Here is a 22,928-nt window from a genome sequence, read left to right on the forward strand (position 1 = left end):
CTAAGACAACTTTTTGTATCCTTCCCCTGAACAACTATGTTGATTAATCTTTATCAGATCGTTTGAGAGTTGTTTTGAGGAGCCCATGATGCCACTTTTCGTAGGAGATTCAAATAGGAGAACAACTTGCAAGTGGCCACCTTAAATACCTTTTCTCATGATTGGATACACCTGCCTATGAAGTTCAAAGCTCAATGAGGTTACAAAACCAATTTAGTGCTTTAGTAAGTCAGTAAAAAGTAGTTAGGAGTGTTCAAAGCAAGAAATTGATAAGGGTGCCCATACTTTTGCACCTGTCAAATTTTGTTTAAATGAGGAATGCGGATTGCACATTTTCTGTTAGTGCAATAAACCTCATTTCAATCCAGAAATATTACTCAGTCCATCAGTTATTAGATATATGAAGCTGAAATAGCTGCTGCAAAAACCAAAAATTGCTATAAAGAAAAAAGGTTAACATTAATAGGGGTGCCCAAACTTTTTCATATGACATATATATATATATATATATATATATATATATATATATATATATATTATATATCCCTATATTCACACACACACACACACACATATATATCCAAATATACATGTGTCTACATATGTATATGTATAATTATATACAGTGTCTTGCAAAAATATTAAGGTCTGGGCTGTGACTAGGCCGCTCCAATACATTTACACATTTCCCCTTGAACCACTCGAGTGTTGCTTTAGCATTGTCCTGTTGGAAGGTGAACCTCTGTCCCATTCTCAAATCACTGACAGACTGAATCAGGTTTTTCGCAATAATATTTCACACCATCCATTTCCCCTCGACTCAGACCATTTTCCCTGTCTCTGCTACCTAACACATCCTCACAGCATGATGCTGCCACCACTAGATCTCACTGTGGGGATGGTGTTCTTTAAGTGATGAGCTGTGTTGTTTGATGTCAGACTTAGGGGTACTTTGCACACTATGACATCGCAAGCCGATTGCTGCGATGCCAAGCGCGATAGTCCCCCCCCCCGTCGCAGCTGCGATATCTTTATCGCTACGGCAGCTTCACACGCACTTACCTGCCCTATGACGTCGCTCTGGCCGGCGAACCGCCTCCTTCCTAAGGGGGCGGGTCGTGCGGCGTCACAGCGACGTCACACGGTAGGCAGCCAATAGAAGCAGAGGGGCGGAGATGAGCGGGACGTAAACATCCCGCCCACCTCCTTCCTTCCTCATTGCAGCCGGGATGCAGGTAAGGTGATGTTCCTTGCTCCTGCGGCTTCACACACAGCGATGTGTACTGCCGCAGGAACGAGGAACAACATCGTAACATCGGTCCTTCTGAAATTATGAAAATGACCGACGCTACACCGATGATACGATTTCGACGCTTTTGCGCTCGTTAATCATTTCAAAAATGATTTACACACTCCGATGTCGACAACGACGCCGGATGTGCATCACTTTCAATTTGACCCCACCGTCATCGCACCTGCGATGTCGTAGTGTGTAAAGTACCCCATAGTGTTCACCTTGAGGGCCAAAAAGATACATTTCGCTCTCATCTGACCACATCACCTTCCTCTATATATTAGGAACTCTGCAGCTCATTCAGGGTTACCTCTGGTCTCTGTGCTGCCTCTCTGATTAATGCCCTCCTTACCTGTGCTGAGAGTTTTGGTGGGGGCTCCTTCTTGGCAGGTTTGTTGTGGTACGATGTTGTTTCCATTTGATGACAATGGATTTGTTGGTGCTCCGAGGGATCATCAGAGAATGGGATATTTTCTTACCCAACCCTGACTTGTATTTCTCACCACTTTGTCCTTGACTTGTTTGGAGATCTCCTTGGGCTTTTTGTTGTTGTTTGGAGATCTCCTTGGTCTTCATGATGTTGTTTGGAGACCACCTTGGTTTTCATGATGTTGTTTGGAGACCTTGCTTTTCATGGTGTTGCTTGGCTATCTCCTTGGTCTTCATGTTGTTGTTTCGAGATCTCCTTGGTCTTCACGGTGTTGTTTGGAGACCTTAGTTTTCATGGTGTTGTTTGGCTATCTCCTTGGTCTTCATGGTGTTGTTTGGAGATCTCATTGGTCTTCATGGTGTTGTTTGGAGATCTCCTTGGTCTTCATGGTGTTGTTTGGAGATCTTGGTTTTAATGGTGTTGTTTAGAGACCTTGGTCTTCATGGTGTTGTTTGGTTAGTGGGGCCTCTTACTTAATATTGGTCCAGCCTCTGTAGCCTCTCAGAAGAGGTGTGTCTACACTGGCAGACCCGGGACACTTAGATTACACACAAGTAGACTTCCTTCCACTAAGCACAAGACTTATGAAGGTAATTGCATGCACCAAACTAAGGGGGTTCATAGCAAAAGGGGTGAATTCATATGCATATGACAATTTTTTTTTATTTTAGCCCACAAATTTAATTTTTGCCTATAATATTCTCACTTCACTTTCCCAACTTAGACTATTTAGTGCTGGTGCATCACACACAAATCAGACTACAAAAATATTTACTCACAGGTTGTAATGTAATAAAATAGGTAACCCCCCCCAAAAAAAAACTAAGGGGGTGAATACTTTTGCAAGGCACTGTATATATGGATATTTTTTTTTTTTTACTACGTATATTTATACGTATATGTGAATATTTAGAAACAGGGTACCCTTTCAAAATTCTATATGCGGCCATAACTAAGTGATCCACATAACACAACTCAACAAAAACAGTTCAAGGCCTAAAAATATTCTTTAATACATATAAATTCAGTTCAGACCCCAAGTTATTGTAAGATATTCAACTATCTATAATTTCTAAAAGGTGCCTGCGTGCCTTAAATTATATGAACATATAAAGTGCACGTTGTGCCTATTGTACAATGTATATACAAGATCTGATGGCTATGCTGCATATTCCATGCTATAAATCATTATTCCATAGAGTTCAAAATTGTACATACTGTATCTTAACTAATTACATGATTAATGATTATTTGTAAAATAGCCAACAATAGGCAGGTTACTGATAACTCAAATAAGTATGTATAGTGGGGAAAAAGGTATTTAGTCAGCCACCCAATTGTGCAAGTTCTCCCACTTAAAAATATGAGAGGCCTGTAATTGACATCATAGGTGACCACAATTATGAGAGACTAAATGAGAAAAAAAATTACCGCATCTGATTTTGGCAAGATTTTTTTTTTGCAAATTATGGTGGAAAATAAGTATTTAGTCACCTAAAAACATGCAAGATTTCTGGCTCTCATAGACCTGTAACTTCTTCTTTAAGAGGCTCCTCTGTCCTCCACTCATTACCTGTAGTAATGGCACCTGTTTGAACTTGTTATCAGTATATAAAACACCCGTCCACAATCTCAAACAGTCACACTCCAAACTCCACTATGGTGAAAACCAAAGAGCTGTCGAAGGACACCAGAAACAAAATTGTAGCCCTGCACCAGGCTGGGAAGACTGAATCAGCAATAGGCAAGCAGCTTGGTGTGATGAAATCAACTGTGGGAGCAATTATAAGAAAATGGAAGATATACAAGACCAGAGATAATCTCCCTTGATTTGGGGATTCACGCAAGATCTCACCCCGTGGGGTCAAAATGATCACAAGAACCATGAGCAAAAATCCCAGAACCACACGGGAGGACCTAGTGAATGACCTGCATAAAGCTTGGACCACCATAACAGAGGCTACCATTAGTAACACACTACGCCGCCATTGACTCAGATCCTGCAGTGCCAGACGTGTTCCCCTGCTTAAGCCAGTACATGTCTGGGCCTGTCTGAAGTTTGCTAGAGAGCATTTGGATTATCCAGAAGAGTAATGGGGAAATGTCATATGGTCTGATGAAACCAAAGTAGAACGGTTTAGTAGAAACACAATACGTTGTTTTTGGAGGAGACAGAATTCTGAGTTGTATCCAAAGAACACCATACCTCCTGTGAAGCATAGGGGTGGCAACATCATGCCTTAGGGCTGTTTCTCTGCAAAGGGACCAGGATGATTGATCTGTGTACATGAAAGAATAAATGGGGCCATGTATAGTGATATTTTGAGTGCAAACCTCCTTTCATCCGCAAGGGCATTGAGGATGAAACATGGCTGGGTCTTTCAGCATGATAATGATCCCAAGCTTCCCACCAGGGCAATGAAGGAGTGGCTTCATAAGAAGCATATGAAGGTCCTGGAGTGGCCTAGCCAGTCTCCAGATCTCAACCCCATAGAAAACCTTTGGAGGGAGTTGAAAGTCTGTGTTACCCAGCAACAAGCCCAAAACATCACTGACCTAGAGGAGATCTGCATGGAGGAATGGGCCAACATACCACCCACAGTGTGTGCCAACCTTGTGAAGACAGAAAACGTTTCACTTCTGTCATTGCCAACAAAGGATATAGAACAAAATATTGAGATGAACTTTTGTTATTGACCAAATACTTATTTTCCACCATAATTTGGAAAATAAAATCTTGCCAAATCAGACGCGGTGATTTTCTGGATTTGTTTTCTCATGTTGTCTCTGATAGTTGTGGTCACCTGTGATGTCAATTACAGGCAAATCTCATCTTTATAAGAGGGAGAACTTGCACAATTGGGGGCTGAATAAATACTTTTTCTCCACTGTATGTACAGCACAGGAAGCTGGAATCTGTCAGGATTATAAGACAGGGGGTGTCCCTTTAATTAATACCATGTAAATTACTAGATGTAAACATAGTTCAAGTTAAGTGCATTACTCAATAGCTATATACTCAATATATTGTTTACCAATTAGGGGCCAATAGTATGTAAAGGCAATAATTAATTTGATTTTATCATAAATAAAAAAAGCATTTATTGAATTATCGGAGTTAGAGAGATCAAAAAGGTCATATCCCTTTAAATGTTAACCCTGCGTGTGTCAATTGAATACAATGTGTGTACACAGCTGAAGTGTACAATAGCAATGGGAAGTACCCCGCACACTGTATTGTTAGGATTCAAAAGACAATGACTTAGTATTAATTAAGTCATAAGGCACAAGGGACCAAAGACATACATATGTTAAGGTCAATCATCGCTCTAGAAGAACCTGTTGGTTTGAAACGCGTTACCGACTCCATGTGCCGTTGTGTGCACTTGCATGTATAATCATGCTTTTAAAATATTTTTTGTGAATAAATGAATATTATTTGTATTCTTGGGATTGCTAGATTTTATTCTTCTACTCGTAACTAGTGATGAGTGGGCACTACCATGCTCGGGTGCTCAGTACTCGTAACTAGTGATGAGCGGGCACTACCATGCTCGGGTGCTCAGTACTCGTAACTAGTGATGAGCGGGCACTACCATGCTCGAGTGCTCTGTACTCGTAACTAGTGATGAGCGGGCACTACCATGCTCGGGTGCTCAGTACTCGTAACTAGTGATGAGCGGGCACTACCATGCTCGGGTGCTCAGTACTCGTAACTAGTGATGAGCGGGCACTACCATGCTCGGGTGCTCAGTACTGGTAACTAGTGATGAGCGGGCACTACCATGCTCGGGTGCTCAGTACTCGTAACTAGTGATGAGCGGGCACTACCATGCTCGGGTGCTCAGTACTCGTAACTAGTGATGAGTGGGCACTACCATGCTCGGGTGCTCAGTACTCGTAACTAGTGATGAGCGGGCACTACCATGCTCGGGTGCTCAGTACTGGTAACTAGTGATGAGCGGGCACTACCTTGCTCGGGTGCTCAGTACTCGTAACTAGTGATGAGCAGGCACTACCATGCTCGGGTGCTCAGTACTCGTAACTAGTGATGAGCGGGCACTACCATGCTCGGGTGCTCAGTACTGGTAACTAGTGATGAGTGAGCACTACCATGCTCGGGTGCTCAGTACTAGTAACTAGTGATGAGCGGGCACTATCATGCTCGGGTGCTCAGTACTGGTAACTAGTGATGAGTGAGCACTACCATGCTCGGGTGCTCAGTACTCGTAACTAGTGATGAGTGGGCACTACCATGCTCAGGTGCTCAGTACTCGTAACTAGTGATGAGCGGGCACTACCATGCTCGGGTGCTCAGTACTGGTAACTAGTGATGAGCGGGCACTACCTTGCTCGGGTGCTCAGTACTCGTAACTAGTGATGAGCGGGCACTACCATGCTCAGGTGCTCAGTACTAGTAACTAGTGATGAGCGGGCACTACCATGCTCGGGTGCTCAGTACTCGTAACTAGTGATGAGCGGGCACTACCTTGCTCGGGTGCTCTGTACTCGTAACTAGTGATGAGCGGGCACTGCCATGCTCGGGTGCTCAGTACTCGTAACTAGTGATGAGCGGGCACTACCATGCTCGGGTGCTCAGTACTCGTAACTAGTGATGAGCGGGCACTACCTTGCTCGGGTGCTCAGTACTCGTAACTAGTGATGAGTGGGCACTACCTTGCTCGGGTGCTCAGTACTGGTAACTAGTGATGAGCGGGCACTACCATGCTCGGGTGCTCAGTACTCGTAACTAGTGATGAGCGGGCACTACCATGCTCGGGTGCTCAGTACTCGTAACTAGTGATGAGCGGGCACTACCTTGCTCGGGTGCTCTGTACTCGTAACTAGTGATGAGCGGGCACTGCCATGCTCGGGTGCTCAGTATTCATAACTCATTGGATGGGCTCAACTTGTGTACTGAGTGCACCCTCATCATTTGTTACAAGTACCGAGCACCTGAGCATGGTAGTGCCCGCTCATCACTAGTTACGAGTACTGAGCACCCGAGCATGGTAGTGCTCATTCATCACTAGTTACGAGTACTGAGCACCCGAGCATGATAGTGCCCGCTCATCACTAGTTACTAGTACTGAGCACCCGAGCATGGTAGTGCCCACTCATCACTAGTTACGAGTACTGAGCACCCGAGCATGGTAGTGCTCATTCATCACTAGTTACGAGTACTGAGCACCTGAGCATGGTAGTGCTCGCTCAGCACTAGTTAGAGTACTGAGCACCCGAGCATGGTAGTGCCCGCTCATCACTAGTTACGAGTACTGAGCACCTGAGCATGATAGTGCCCGCTCATCACTAGTTACGAGTACTGAGCACCCGAGCATGGTTGTGCTCACTCATCACTAGTTACGAGTACTGAGCACCCGAGCATGGTAGTGCCCGCTCATCACTAGTTACGAGTACTGAGCACCCGAGCATGGCAGTGCCCGCTCATCACTAGTTACGAGTACAGAGCACCCGAGCAAGGTAGTGCCCGCTCATCACTAGTTACGAGTACTGAGCACCCGAGCAAGGTAGTGCCCGCTCATCACTAGTTACGAGTACAGAGCACCCGAGCAAGGTAGTGCCCGCTCATCACTAGTTACGAGTACTGAGCACCTGAGCATGGTAGCGCCTGCTCATCACTAGTTACCAGTACTGAGCACCCGAGCATGGTAGTGCCCGCTCATCACTATTGACCATGCATTTGCTTAATCATTCTTATAACACAATGCAAACCTTATGCTTGACTTTGGCATCGTCTACTAAGAGGGTAGACTTGGGAGACATTGTTACACCTCTGTGCTATGGACTCCAATGATGTAACAGAGGGAGCACATTTAACATGTAGATGCCATCATCACTATTGACCAAAGTAACTAAAATATTATATGGTCCAGATTGGAGCTATCTCCAATCCAAACTGTTGCAACACGGTGTTGGCTGCAACCACAGCTTTTGAGCTCGCCACCATTTTGCCACCCTTATATGAAATTGCAGAAAACTATTGGATGGAAACCAGAAAGAAATATGCCAGAAAATGTTCATTTTTTAATAAGTCCTTTGCTTTTTAACAGTTCAGTAAGGTTGGCGGGGACAGCAATCCATTCTGGAAGATAGATGGCTTCATACTTGACATACTGTAGATAAGATGAGTCAGGAGCACTGTAATTAGTCAGGTGAATGGTTTCTCCACCTGCCAAATACGCGGACCAGATACCAAAGGACCCAAATGTGATGATAGAGTGGTTACAATGGGACAAAAGTGCAAAGTCCCGATCAGGGGAACCTTCTTTCCCATCTCCAGCAAAGTAAACATCTCCTAAGGAATTATTAATATTGTCCTTACACCAGTCCATCCCATTACTGGCCACCACGAATATTGGGTTCTGGTACTTCCTCCTGAAGTAATCTGTGGCATTCTGTAGGTAATTTTTGTCAGCTAGGACCCCTCTCTTCTGTTGTACGAAATGGTTTAAATAGTCCCCTCTACGAACGTGTACCCCTACAAATGTCACATTCGTCCGATTACCCCTCACTTGCGTGAAATAAGCGTTGACCTCTTCTTTTACAAAATCGTGGAATGTAAATTCTTGGAGAAGTTCATTCTTGAGATGATGGTAGAAAGTCCAGGAGTACACAAAACCTCGGAGTCTTACATTGTCCCCTGTGATGTTACGGTATTCGGGACACATCCAGTTGTTAAGGTTATACTCCTTCCATTTTATACGCTTATCAGTATCCTTGGAAAGTAAAGGCAAATTTAGCTTGAATAGCGAGGAAAGCCCCTGGTGCATCCCCGGTAGAAGGTACGCTCGATAACCATTCATTTTCGCAAGGGCATAGAGCGCTGCATACTCCCCTATTTGGTTACCAAAGCGTCCTAGGGGTATTATAGTCATCATACCCTTCAGTGGTCGGTTGGTATCTGAAGCATCTTGAGGTGCATTGTCTTCACTGCTGGTCTTACAGATTGCCGATAAAATCCTTTTACTAACATGAACATTGTACCAATAGGACACATTTATTACAACTACTAATACTATGAAGATGAAGATCAGATGAGCTTGCTTCATGTTTGACTTTCCAGGCGGTAGTGCTGCATCAAATAAAGAAATAAAGAATTAGAAAATAATCTAGCAATATATACAGCATATTCAGTATATACAGTCAACTGTATGGGCATACGACTATTTGGCAATAGTTCTTGGCTAGCTATATACATCATCAGAAAAAAAAACATCAAATCAGCATGTAGCACATTGTAACATGTGCATGGATATGTTATTCCATAGAGATAAGCAGCTTAGATAACTGGGAAAGGGGTGGACATACCATTGCTGCAACCTGTGAAGTGGCCCAGGGTGCCAAGAGGTAAGGGGTTAACTACCACCTCCAAAGTAAGTGGAAATGTGCATTATTATGAGTTACAGCCATTTTATTTTCTAAAATGTTGATAGAACCATTTTCACCCCACTTGCATAGTCATTTACTAATTTTGGTTCTTGTACTATATGTATTTGTTTTATACACTGAGCCTTGTTCTTGTACTGACTTTGGTTCTGGTACTGTATGTATTGAGCCTTGTTCTGGTACTTTATGTTTTTATGTTTGGTTTTGGCACTGTATATACTGAGCCTGGTTCTGGGACTTTATGTTTTGAGTATGGTACTGAATGTACTAAGTCTAGATCTGGCACTGTATTTATGTAATGAGTTTGGTTACAATACTGTATTTATGTAATTAGTTTAGTTCTGGCACTCTATGAATTGAGCATAGTTCTAGTACTTTATATATTGAGTTGGGGCATGGTACTGTATGTACTGAACCTAGTTCTGGTACTGAGTTTATATACTGAATCTAGCTCTGGTACTGTATGTACTCAGTTTGGTTTTTGTGCTGTATGTACTAAGTGGTTTTGGTACTATATTTACTAATTACGTTTTGTTCTGGTACTGTATTTATGTACTTAGTTTCGTTCTGGTGCTGTATGTATGGAACATAGTTCTGGTACAGTATGTTCTAAATTTTGGCATAGTACTGTATGTACTGAACCTAGTTCTGATACTCAGTTTATATACTGAGTTTAGTTCTGGTACTGTATTTATGTACTTAGTTTGGTTCTGGTGCTGTATGTATGGAACATAGTTCTGGTACTGTATGTTCTAAATTTTGGCATAGTACTGTATGTACTGAACCTAGTTCTGATACTCAGTTTATATACTGAGTTTAGTTCTGGTACTGTATTTATGTACTTAGTTTGGTTTTGGCACTGTATTTTGTATTGTATGAGTAAAAAATATGTAATTTTATTGAAAAAATATCTTAAAATCTAGCAGAAATGGCATTGACAAGCCGGGAGATTAGTCAGAGACTAGTTTCGGCATACAAGCCTTCGTCCTGTCTGAGTAGTATTGCTCTCCAACACAGCATACTAATGAACCCCACTATGTTTAACATAATTAATTCTATTAGGTAATTAGTATGGGGTGTGGAACACTAAATTTGCTGGATTTTAAGATTTTTTTGGTTACCAGGAACAGTAAGGCTGTGTGCGCATATTGCATTTTTTCTTGCATTTTGGTCGCATTTTAAACTGCACTGTGTCATTGACAAACTGCGTGCTTTTGCTTTCCCAGCAAAGTCTATGAGAAATCAGAATTTCTATGCGCACATTGCATTTTTTTTTGTCAGAGTTTTGTTTGACAAATATTAGTCAAAATCTCTGACAAAAAAAACAGCATATCCATTCTTTTTGCGTTTCGGTCGTGTTTTGTCACCCATTGAAATCAAAAAGGTTAGCTGTGCGTTTGCACCATGTTTTCGTTGCGTTTTGGATTCATTCTTGTCAACAAAACCACAGGTCACCAACTTCTCTCCACTCTCTCGGTCGGTCTCAGTCTCTCTCTTTCTCTCTGTCGGTCTCTCCCTCTCTCCTTCTTTCCTTCATACTCACCGATCACCGGGGCGGCTGTCACACTGCTCCCACGGCATCTCCTGCTTCTGAAAGTGCCGGGCACTCATTAGGCTCATTTCATATTCACTGCTTCCCTCGCCCATGGGCGCCTGTGATTGGTTGCAGTCAGATGCGCACCCACGCTGAATGACAGCTATCTGACTGCAAACAATCACAGCTGCCGGTGGGCGGGTCTATATCGTACAGTAAAATAAACAAATAATTTTTAAAAACGGCATGTGGTGCCCCTCAATTTTGATACCCAGCCAAGATAAAGCTTCATAGCTGAGGGCTGGTATTTTCAGGCTAGGGAGACCCACGTTATTGGAAGCCCCCCAGCCTACAAATATCAGCCAGCAGCTGCCTGGAAGTGCAGGAGGCCTGCAAGTCCAGGAAGGCTCATCCTGATTGCCCTGGTGTGGTGGCAATCGGGGTAATAAGGAGTTAATGGCAGCCCATAGCTACCACTATGTCCTAGATAAGTCATGGGAGGCGTCTTTGAGACATCCCCTCATTAATAATCTGTAAGTGAAAGTAAATAAACATGAACACCAAAAAATCCTTTATTTGAAATAAAGGACAAAAAAGCCCCCTCTTTAACCACTTTATTAATCCCCCAAACACCCCTCCAGGTCCAACGTAATCCACACAAGGTCGCACGACGCTTTCAGCACTGCTATATCTGACATTCACAGCAAGCACCATAGAACAACTGAAGTGAGTCACACTATCAGTGGTGACGTCTCTCAGGTTAGTTGCTGCCACAGCTGGAGTTCTCCACCTGTGACAGCAAATCACCCGAGTGACTGAAGTGAGCCGCGTGACCAGCAGTGCCATCACTGAGGTAATTTCCGGTCACAGCTGGAGTCCCTCACTTGTGACCGCAAATAAGGCAGTAATGTAGAGACAGAGTCGCGCGATGACAATGAACTCGGGTGAACCTCTGACATCACAGCTGCGGGCCCTGCACTACTGCCTGTGTCGGACACTGATGTCACAGATTCACCCGAGTTCATTCTCATCGGGCGGCTCTGTCTTTTTTTAGTGTCAGTGGGCAGTCATGCCCTATGGTGCTCACTGTGATAGGACAGGGATGTAGCAGAGGTGAATTGCCGTGGGACCTCGTGTGGATTACGTCAGACCAGCAGGGGTGTTTAGGGTTTAATAAAGTGGTGAAAGAGGGTTTTTTTTTGTATTTTATTGCAAATAAAGGATTTTGGGGGTGTATGTGTTTATTTACTTTCACTTACAGATTTGTGATGGGGGCGGGGTCTCAGATGACTGCCATCAGTAATCTAGGACTTAGTGGCTGCTGTGGGCTGCCATTAACTCCTTATTACCCCGACTGCCACTGCACCGGGGCAACGGGAAGAGCCGTTTCCAGTGCCATAGTTGGCGCATCGTATGGATGCGCCACCTCTAGGGCGGCTGTGGGCTGCTATTGTTAGGCTGGAAAGGGGCAAATAACAATGTACCTTCCCACCCTAATAATATTAGCCCCAAGATGTCTGCTGCAACTTGGCTGGTTTTAGAAAAATCGGGGGGACGCCACGTCATTTTTATTTTTTTTTTTAAATAAATCAAATAATTAAAAAAATGTGTGGGATCCCCTCTATTTTTCATAACCAGCCAAGGTACAGCAGACAGCTAAAGGTTGCAGCCTGCAGCTGCTGCTGTTCCTGTGCTGGATATGAAAAATGGGTGAGGGGGCCCACGTCATTTTTTTAACCCCCAAAAATTAAAAAAAGCTACCTATCCCTCTATCGAGCTTGCTGTCTATTCCACCGGTTCTTATTATATATTCTATATGTTCTTTCTAACCATTCTATATGTTCTATCTATCTACCTATTCTAGCTATCAATTATCCTATCCTATTTCATTTCTCCTTTAAAAAAGGCACGCGTTTTCAACACGTTTTTGTCAAACGCAGTCTTTACAGTTGTCAAAGTCTACCAGAAGGTGCATTTGTTTTGTCAAATCAAAAACTCAGCATGCACACATACCCTAGAGGTGCTCGTAGGATTGCTAGAGAGGTAAATCAGAACCCCTGCCTGACTGCAAAAGACCTTCAGGTGGATTTATCAGTCTCTGGAGTGTACTGTACTGTACTGTGGTACAGTACAGACCAAACGTTTGGACACGCCTTCTCATTCAAAGAGTTTTCTTTATTTTCATGACTCTGAAAATTGTAGATTCACATTGAAGGCATCAAAACTATGAATTAACACATGTGGAATGAAATACTTAACAAAAAAAGTGTGAAACAACTAAAAATATGTCTTATATTCTAGGTTCTTCAAAGTAGCCACCTTTTGCTTTGCACACTCTTGGCATTCTCTTGATGAGCTTCAAGAGGTAGTCACCGGAAATGGTCTTCCAACAGTCTTGAAGGAGTTCCCAGAGATGTTTAGCACTTGTTGGCCTTTTGCCTTCACTCTATGGTCCAGCTCACCCCAAACCATCTCTATTGGGTTCAGGTCTGGTGACTGTGGAGGCCAGGTCATCTGGCGTAGTACCCCATCACTCTCCTTCTTAGTCAAATAGCCCTTACACAGCCTGGAGGTGTGTTTGGGGTCATTGTCCTGTTGAAAAATAAATGATGGTCCAACTAAAAGCAAACCGAATGGAATAGCATGCCGCTGCAAGATGCTGTGATAGCCATGCTGGTTCTGTATGCCTTCAATTTTGAAAAAATCCCCAACAGTGTCACCAGCAAAGAACCCCTACACCATCACACCTCCTCCTCCATGCTTCACGGTGGGAACCAGGCATGAAGAGTCCATCCATTCACCTTTTCTGCGTCGCACAAAGACACGATGGTTGGATCCAAAGATCTCAAATTTGGACTCATCAGACCTAAGCATAGATTTCCGCTGGTCTAATGTCCATTCCTTGTGTTCTTTAGCCCAAACAAGTCTCTTTTGCTTGTTGCCTGTCCTTAGCAGTGGTTTCCTAGCAGCTATTTTACCATGAAGGCCTGCTGCACAAAGTCTCCTCTTAACAGTTATTCTAGAGATGTGCCTGCTGCTAGAACAATGTGTGGCATGGACCTGGTCTCTAATCTGAGCTGCTGTTAACCTGCGATTTCTGAGGCTGGTGACTCGGATAAACTTATCCTCCGCAGCAGAGGTGACTCTTGGTCTTCCTTTCCTGGGTTCCTGCGTTTGATGGTTTTTGCCACTGCACTTGTGGGCACTTTCAAAGTTTTCCCAATTTTTCGGACTGACTGACCTTCATTTCTTAAAGTAATGATGGCCACTCGTTTTTTTTTACTTAGCTGCTTTTTTCTTGCCACAATACAAATTCTAACAGTCTATTCAGTAGGACTATCAGCTGTGTATCCACCAGACTTCTGCACAACACAACTGATGGTCCCAACCCCATTTATAAGGCAAGAAATCCCACTTATTAAACCTAACAGGGCATACCTGTGAAGTGAAGACCATTTCCGGTGACTACCTCTAGAAGCTCATCAAGAGAATGCCAAGAGTGTGCAAAGCCGTAATCAAAGCAAAAGGTGGCTACTTTGAAGAACCTAGAATATAAGACATATTGTCAGTTGTTTCACACTTTTGTTAAGTATTTCATTCCACATGTGTTAATTCATAGTTTGATGCCTTCAATGTGAATCTACAATTTTCAGAGTTCTGAAAATAAAGACAACTCTTTGAACGAAAAGGTGTGTCTAAATTTTGGTCTGTACAGTACATTGTTGTACTGTTCAGAGACACCTGCGCAAATATATCCTTCATGGAAGAGTCATCAGAAGAAAACCTCTCCTGTGTCTTCACTATAACATTAAGTGTCAGAAGTATGCAAAAGAACATCTAACCAAGAACTAATGTATTTAGGAAACAAGTTCTGTGGACCAATGAGGTTAAAATAGAACAATTTGGCCACAACGATCTAAGGTATGTGTGGAGAAAAAAGGGCCCAGAGTTTCGGGAAAAGAAAATCTCGCCAACCATTAAGCATGGGGGTGGATCAATCATGCCTTGGGGTTGTGTTGCAACCAATGGCATTGGGGAAATTTCATGGGTAGAGAGAAAAATGGATTCAATGAAATTTCCACAAATTTTGATGCAAACATGACACCATCTGTAAAAACGATGACTTTGAAAAGAGGAGAAAAGATGATGGCTTCTACAAAGGGATAATGATCCTAAACACACATCAAAATCCACAACAGACGACCTCAAAATGAGAAAGCTGAAGGTTTTACAATGGTCCTCACAGTCCCCTGATCTGAACATCATTGAAAATCTGTGCCAAGACCTCAAAAGAGCAGTGCATGCAAGACGAGCCAGGAATCTCACAGAACAGGAAGATGAGCCAGGAATCTCACAGAACTGGAAGATGAGCCAGGAATGTCACAGAATTGGAAGACATATCCAAGGAAGAAGCAGTGCATGCAAGACGAGCCAGGAATCTCAAAGAACAGGAAGATGAGCCAGGAATCTCATAGAACTGGAAGATGAGCCAGGAATCTCACAGAATTGGAAGACATCTCCAAGGAAGAAGCAGTGCATGCAAGACGAGCCAGGAATCTCACAGAACAGGAAGACGAGCCAGGAATCTCACAGAACAGAAGACGTCTCCAAGGAAAAATGGATGAAAATCCCTCAAACAAAAATAGAAAGACTCTTGGGCTTCTACAAAACGTGTTTACAAGCTGCGATACTTGCCAAAGGGGGTGCTACTAGGTACTAACCATGCAGGGTGCTCAAACGTTTGCATCTACCCATTTTCTTTTTTTTGTTAATTTAAAAATGTAAAAGATGAAATTTTTTTTTTTATTAAAATAAAAAGGAAATGTGTCATCTTTAACTTTCTGCCTTTTAGAGATCATTTTATCTTTCACTTGCTTCACTTTTCCCAATAACGGCAATTTTGACCAGGGGTGCCCAAACTTTTGTATGTCACTGTATATCAGGATGTGAGACATATACTTTATACTAGGATGGAACCAAGATGAGGGACATATATACCAGGATGGGAAACATATATACCAGTATGGGGTAACATATAAACCGGGATGGGAAACATTTAAACCGGGATGGGAAACATATATACCAGGATGGGGAACATATATACCGGGATGGGGAACATACCGTATTTTTCGCTTTATAAGACGCACTTTTCCTCCCCAAATTTTGGGAGGAAAATGGGGGGTGCGTCTTATAAAGCAGTAGCGGGGGGGGGGGTCCTGTCTGAGGCGATCGGGCGGCCGGGTGCCTGTGGCTGCATGCAAGCGGCCAGGTACCTGTACTTGCGTGCAGCGGCAGCCGGGTACCCGTGGCTGTGTGCGGGCGGCAGCGGGTGCTGTGTGGGGTCGGCAGCCGGGTACCTGTGCTTGCATGCGGTGGCAGACGGGTACCCATGGCTGTGTGCGGGTGGCAGCCGGGTGCTGTGTGCGAGCGGCAGTCTGGTGCCTGTGCGGGCGGCAGCCGGCTGCCGCCCTCACACAGGTACCCGGCTGCCGCCCTCACACAGTCACCCAGCTGCCGCCCGCACACAGCCATGGGTACCCGGCTGCCACCGCACGCAAGCACAGGTACCCGGCGGCTTGTACGCAGGGTGGGCGGGCAGCCTGCTGGCTGCCACTCTGTGCATGCGGGGCGGGCAGCTGTGCAGCTTACCAGTTGTCCGCGGTCCCACTTTCAAATGATGGCGCCGGTGGAGCTCTTGGATGAGAGCTCCATCTGTGCACGCGCTGCTCCGGGAGTCAGCGCGTGCGCAGATGGAGCCCTTGGATGAGAGCTCCATCTGCGCATGCGTCGCTCCGGGCGCCATTACTTGAATCGGGACCGCGGACACACTCCACCACTGAGCCGTCGCCGCCGCTCCCACCACTGAGCCGTCCCCGCCGCTCCCACCACTGAGCCGTCGCCGCTGCCACCACTGAACCGGGACCGCGGACACACTCCACCACTGAGCAGTCCCTGCCGCTGCCACCACTGAGCAGTTGCCGCCGCTCCCACCACTGAGCCGTCGCCGCCACTCCCACCACTGAGCCGTCGCCGCCGCTGCCACCACTGAACCGGGACCGCGGACACACTCCACCACTGAGCAGTCCCTGCCACCACTGAGCAGTCGCCGCCGCTGCCACCACTGAACCGGGACCGCAGACACTCACTGCACCGGCCTGCTGCACGGCTCACCCGCCACGGCTGCTGCCGCCACCACGGACCCCACGGATCCTGCCACCGCGGACGCCACCGCGCCTGCAACCACGGACGCCACGGCACCTGCAACCACGGACCCCGCTGCCACTGACTTGCCGCGCCTGCCAGCACAACCTGTGCCTCCTGTGACCCCGCTTCACCACCACTGCTGCTCCCCTCCGGTAAGAGAACACCGGAGTATAAGACGGACCCCATTTTTCTTTTTTTTACCTTTTTTTATGTCTAAGTTTGGGGTGCGTCTTATATTCCGGTGCGTCTTATAAAGCGAAAAATACGGTATATACCGTGATGGGAAACATATATACCAGGATGGGGAACATATATACCGGGATGGGAAACATATACAGTGCCTACAAGTAGTATTCAACCCCCTGCAGATTTAGCAGGTTTGATAAGATGCAAATAAGTTAGAGCCTTCAAACTTCAAACAAGAGCAGGATTTATTAACAGATGCATAAATCTTACAAACCAACAAGTTATGTTGCTCAGTTAAATTTTAATACATTTTCAACATAAAAGTGTGGGTCAATTATTATTCAACCCCTAGGTTTAATATTTTGTGGAATAACCCTTGTTTGCAATTACAGCTAATAATCGTCTTTTATAAGACCTGATCAGGCCGGCACAGGTCTCTGGAGTTATCTTGGCCCACTCCTCCATGCAGATCTTCTCCAAGTTATCTAGGTTCTTTGGGTGTCTCATGTGGACTTTAATCTTGAGCTCCTTCCACAAGTTTTCAATTGGGTTAAGGTCAGGAGACTGACTAGGCCACTGCAACACCTTGATTTTTTCCCTCTTGAACCAGGCCTTGGGTTTTCTTGGCTGTGTGCTTTGGGTCGTTGTCTTGTTGGAAGATGAAATGACGACCCATCTTAAGATCCTTGATGGAGGAGCGGAGGTTCTTGGCCAAAATCTCCAGGTAGGCCGTGCTATCCATCTTCCCATGGATGCGGACCAGATGGCCAGGCCCCTTGGCTGAGAAACAGCCCCACAGCATGATGCTGCCACCACCATGCTTGACTGTAGGGATGGTATTCTTGGGGTCGTATGCAGTGCCATCCAGTCTCCAAACGTCACGTGTGTGGTTGGCACCAAAGATCTCGATCTTGGTCTCATCAGACCAGAGAACCTTGAACCAGTCTGTCTCAGAGTCCGCCAAGTGATCATGAGCAAACTGTAGACGAGCCTTGACATGACGCTTTGAAAGTAAAGGTACCTTACGGGCTCGTCTGGAACAGAGACCATTGCGGTGGAGTACGTTACTTATGGTATTGACTGAAACCAATGTCCCCACTGCCTTGAGATCTTCCCGGAGCTCCTTCCTTGTTGTCCTTGGGTTAGCCTTGACTCTTCGGACAAGCCTGGCCTCGGCACGGGAGGAAACTTTCAAAGGCTGTCCAGGCCGTGGAAGGCTAACAGTAGTTCCATAAGCCTTCCACTTCGGATGATGTTCCCAACAGTGGAGACAGGTAGGCCCAACTCCTTGGAAAGGGTTTTGTACCCCTTGCCAGCCTTGTGACCCTCCACGATCTTGTCTCTGATGGCCTTGGAATGCTCCTTTGTCTTTCCCATGTTGACCATGTATGAGTGCTGTTCACAAGTTTGGGGAGGGTCTTAATTAGTCAGAAAAGGCTGGAAAAAGAGATAATTAATCCAAACATGTGAAGCTCATTGTTCTTTGTGCCTGAAATACTTCTTAATACTTTAGGGGAACCAAACAGAATTCTGGTGGTTTGAGGGGTTGAATAATAAATGACCCTCTGAATAAACGTTTCACAATTTAAAAAAAAACAAACAAAAAAACAAATAACATTCTTTTTTGCTGCATTTCACACTTCCAGGCTGATCTACAGTCCAAATGTCACAATGCCAAGTTAATTCCAAATGTGTAAACCTGCTAAATCTGCAGGGGGTTGAATACTACTTGTAGGCACTGTATACCGGTATGGGAAACATATATACCGGGATGGGGAACATATATATACCGGGATGGGGAACATTTACACCGGGATGGGGAACATACAGTCATATGAAAAGTTTGGGCATCCCTATTAATGTTAACCTTTTTTCTTTATAACAATTTGGGCTTTTGCTATTTCAGTTTCATATATCTAATAACTGATGGACTGAGTAATATTTCTGGATTGGAATGAGGTTTATTGTACTAACAGAAAATGTGCAATCTGCATTTAATCAAAATTTGACCGGTGCAAAAGTATTGGCACCCTTATCAATTTCTTGATTTGAACACTCCTAACTACTTTTTACTGACTTACTAAAGCACTAAATTGGTTTTGTAACCTCATTGAGCTTTGAACTTTATAGGCAGGTGTATCCAATCATGAGAAAAGGTATTTAAGGTGGCCACTTGCAAGTTGTTCTCCTATGTGAATCTTCTATGAAGAGTGGCATCATGGGCTCCTCAAAACAACTCTCAAATGATCTGAAAACAAAGATTATTCAACATAGTTGTTCAGGGGAAGGATACAAAAAGTTGTCTCAGAGATTTAAACTGTCAGTTTCCACTGTGAGGATCATAGTAAGGAAATGGAAGAACACAGCTACAGTTCTTGTTAAGCCTAGAAGTGGCAGGCCAAGAAAAATATCAGAAAGGCAGAGAAGAAGAATGGTGAGAACAGTCAAGGACAATCCACAGACCACCTCCAAAGACCTGCAGCATCATCTTGCTGCAGATGGTGTCAATGTGCATCGGTCAACAATACAGCGCATTTTGCACAAGGAGAAGCTGTATGGGAGAGTGATGTGAAAGAAGCCGTTTCTGCAAGCACGCTACAAACAGAGTCGCCTGAGGTATGCAAACGCACATTTGGACAAGCCAGTTACATTTTGGAAGAAGCTCCTGTGGACTGATGAAACAAAGATTGAGTTGTTTGGTCATACAAAAAGGCATTATGCATGGAGGCAAAAAAACACGGCATTCCAAGAAAAGCACTTGCTACCCACAGTAAAATTTGGTGGAGGTTCCATCATGCTTTGCGGCTGTGTGGCCAATGCCGGCACCGGGAATCTTGTTAAAGTTGAGGGTCGCATGGATTCAACTCAGTATCAGCAGATTCTTGACAATAATGTGCAAGAATCAGTGACAAAGTTGAAGTTACGCAGGGGATGGATATTTCAGCAAGACAATGATCCAAAACACCGCTCCAAATCTACTCAGGCATTCATGCAGAGGAACAATTACAATGTTCAGGAATGGCCATCCCAGTCCCCAAACCTGAATATCATTGAAAATCTGTGGGATGATGTGAAGCGTGCTGTCCATGCTCGGCGACCATCAAACTTAACTGAACTGGAATTGTTTTGTAAACAGGAATGGTCAAATCTACCTTCATCCAGGATCCAGGAACTCATTAAAAGCTACAGGAAGCGACTAGAGGCTGTGATTTTTGCAAAAGGAGGATTAGATATATGAAACTGAAATAGCTGCTGCAAAATCCCAAATTGTTATAAAGAAAAAAGGGTAACATTAATAGGGGTGCCCAAACTTTTTCATATGACTGTATATACCGGGATGGGAAACATATATACCAGGATGGGGAACATATATACCAGGATGGGGAACATATACACCGGGATGGGAAACATATAAACCGGGATGGGAAACATATAAACCGGGATGGGAAACATAAACCGGGATGGGGAACATATATACCGGGATGGGAAACATATAAACCGGGATGGGAAACATATATAACAGGATGGGGAACATATATACCGGGATGGGAAACATATAAACCGGGATGGGAAACATATAAACCGGGATGGGAAACATATATACCAGGATGGGGAACATATATACTGGGATGGGAAACATATATACCAGGATGGGCCAGGATAGGAAACATATATACTAGCACGGGGCCCAGAATGGAGGACATATATACCAGGATGGGGGACATGTATACTAGAGTGAGGGACATTACTACATAATGAAGGGGGTCCTTATAGGATTTAGAGTGCTACAAGGACCCGTATATCTGACCAACATGTAAGGAAAAGGGGGCCAAGGTCCAAATTTTGCACTGGGGCCCATTGGACTCTAGTTATTACAGTGTCCAGAACCACTGGTCAATTGCTATTAATAACAACACAGGGAAAACTACTATATTAAAAACTGCTACATTGTTGAAGCGTGTCGCTGTTCTTATTTGGCTGCCCTATATTGTTATTAGGAACTATACAGTAATTGTTCCGGACCTCTGCTCTTGGACAATAGTTTAACTTGAACAGAGGTAGACAACTGATTTTTTTTTATAATGTATAATTGTACATATACAACCTGCTGGCAATTTTTTCACCACCTTAACTTCCTGCAGGCGGCTTATTTTTGCATCTTGAGCTGACGTTTTTAATGATACCATTTTTGTGCAGATGCTACATTTTGATCGCCTGTTATTGCATTTTAAAGAAATGTTGCAGCGACCAAAAAATTCATCTCTGGGAACTCCTTCAAGACTGTTGGAAAACCATTTCCGGTGACTACCTCTTGAAGCTCATCAAGAGAATGGCAAGAGCGTGCAAAGCAGTAATCAAATCAAAAGGTGGCTACTTTGAAGAACCTAGAATATAAGACATATTTTCAGTGGTTTCACACTTTTTTGTTAAGTATTTCATTCCACATGTGTTAATTCATAGTTTTGATGCCTTCAATGTGAATCTACAATTTTCAGAGTCATGAAAATAAGGAAAACTCTTTGAATGAGAAGGTGTGTCCAAACTTTTGGTCTGTACTGCAAATGTATGTGCATATATATATATATATATATATATATATTTATTTATATATATATATATATTATAAATATGCATGTACATGTATGCACACATGCATATGTATTATATATTATAAATATGTATGTAAATATATACACACATGCATATGTTTTTAGAGATACATATTTAAGTATATTACAACATCAATAGAATATTATATATAGTACATATACAGAATATACACTACATTATCTATGAAATTCCATTAAAAAACTAATTGCAGCAATATAAAGTCCTCATACATTGGAAAGATTTTCTAAACAAAATGCATTTTATATACATACAGCTTATAGAATATACACTGTAAATTATTTATGAAATTCCACTAAAAAACAAAACAAAAAAAAACAAATTGCCTCAATAAAAAGCCCTCATTAATACATTTAGTATATTTGAAAAAATAAGCATAGAAATACCCTTAAACCTTAAAACATTATAAAAGTATTAAAGGGAACCTGTCACCTACTCACCTGCGGGGTAGTCCGATCAGGTCCAGTCCAATAGGCGTCATTGGTTTCGGGTTCTATCCTTGCGATCGCCATCCTCCTTCTTGCTTGTGCATCCTACGTCATTCACACAGAGTCTGCCATTGCGCTCCTGCCCATGCGCACTTCTCTCTGCCATGGTGAGAGTAAAGTATTGTAGTGCGCATGCACAGGCGGTCTTTGACCTCTCCTTGCACCTGCGCATTACAGTACTTTGCTCTGCCCTTGGCAGGGCAGAGAAAAGTGTGTGCTTGCAGGAGCGAGAAAGGTCAAAGACCACTTGCGCATGTACGCTACAATACTTTACACTGCCCTCAGCATGGCAGAGAGAAGTGTGCCTGCACAGGAGCAATGAAAGGTCAAAGACCGCCTGTGCATGCGCAGTACAATACTTTACTCTGCCCTCAGCATGGCAGAGAGAAGTGCGCATGCGCAGGAGCGAGGAAAGGTCATAGACCGCCTGCGCATGCGCACTACAATACTTTACTCTGCCCTCAGTGTGGCAGAGAGAAGTGCGCCTGCGCAAGAGCGAGGAAAGGTCACCGTCCGCCTGCGCATGTGCACTACAATACTTTGCTCTGCCCTTAGCATGGCAGAGAGAAGTGCTCGTGTGCAGGAGAGAGGAAAGGTCAAAGACCACCTGCGCATGTGCATTTCAATACTTTTTCCTGCTCTCAGCAGGTCAGAGCAAAGTGTGTATGCGCAGGAGTACAATGGCAGCGACTGTGTGGATCATGTAGGATGTGCTATTGTAAGGAGGCTGGGAAGAAGGACGTCGAACGCAAGGCT

General features: G+C 44.0%; 1 protein-coding gene across 1 annotated transcript; it reads right to left on the reverse strand.

Annotated features, from left to right (window-relative positions):
* Window positions 1-7,762: 7,762 nt before the first annotated feature.
* LOC142256492 (galactoside alpha-(1,2)-fucosyltransferase 2-like) lies at window positions 7,763-8,794 on the reverse strand. Its single transcript, XM_075328209.1, has one exon. The coding sequence runs from the start codon at window positions 8,792-8,794 to the stop codon at window positions 7,763-7,765; it is 1,032 nt and encodes a 343-aa protein (XP_075184324.1).
* Window positions 8,795-22,928: the final 14,134 nt, after the last annotated feature.

The sequence above is a fragment of the Anomaloglossus baeobatrachus genome, chromosome 11 (assembly GCF_048569485.1).
Source record: "Anomaloglossus baeobatrachus isolate aAnoBae1 chromosome 11, aAnoBae1.hap1, whole genome shotgun sequence".
Lineage (NCBI taxonomy): Eukaryota > Metazoa > Chordata > Amphibia > Anura > Aromobatidae > Anomaloglossus > Anomaloglossus baeobatrachus.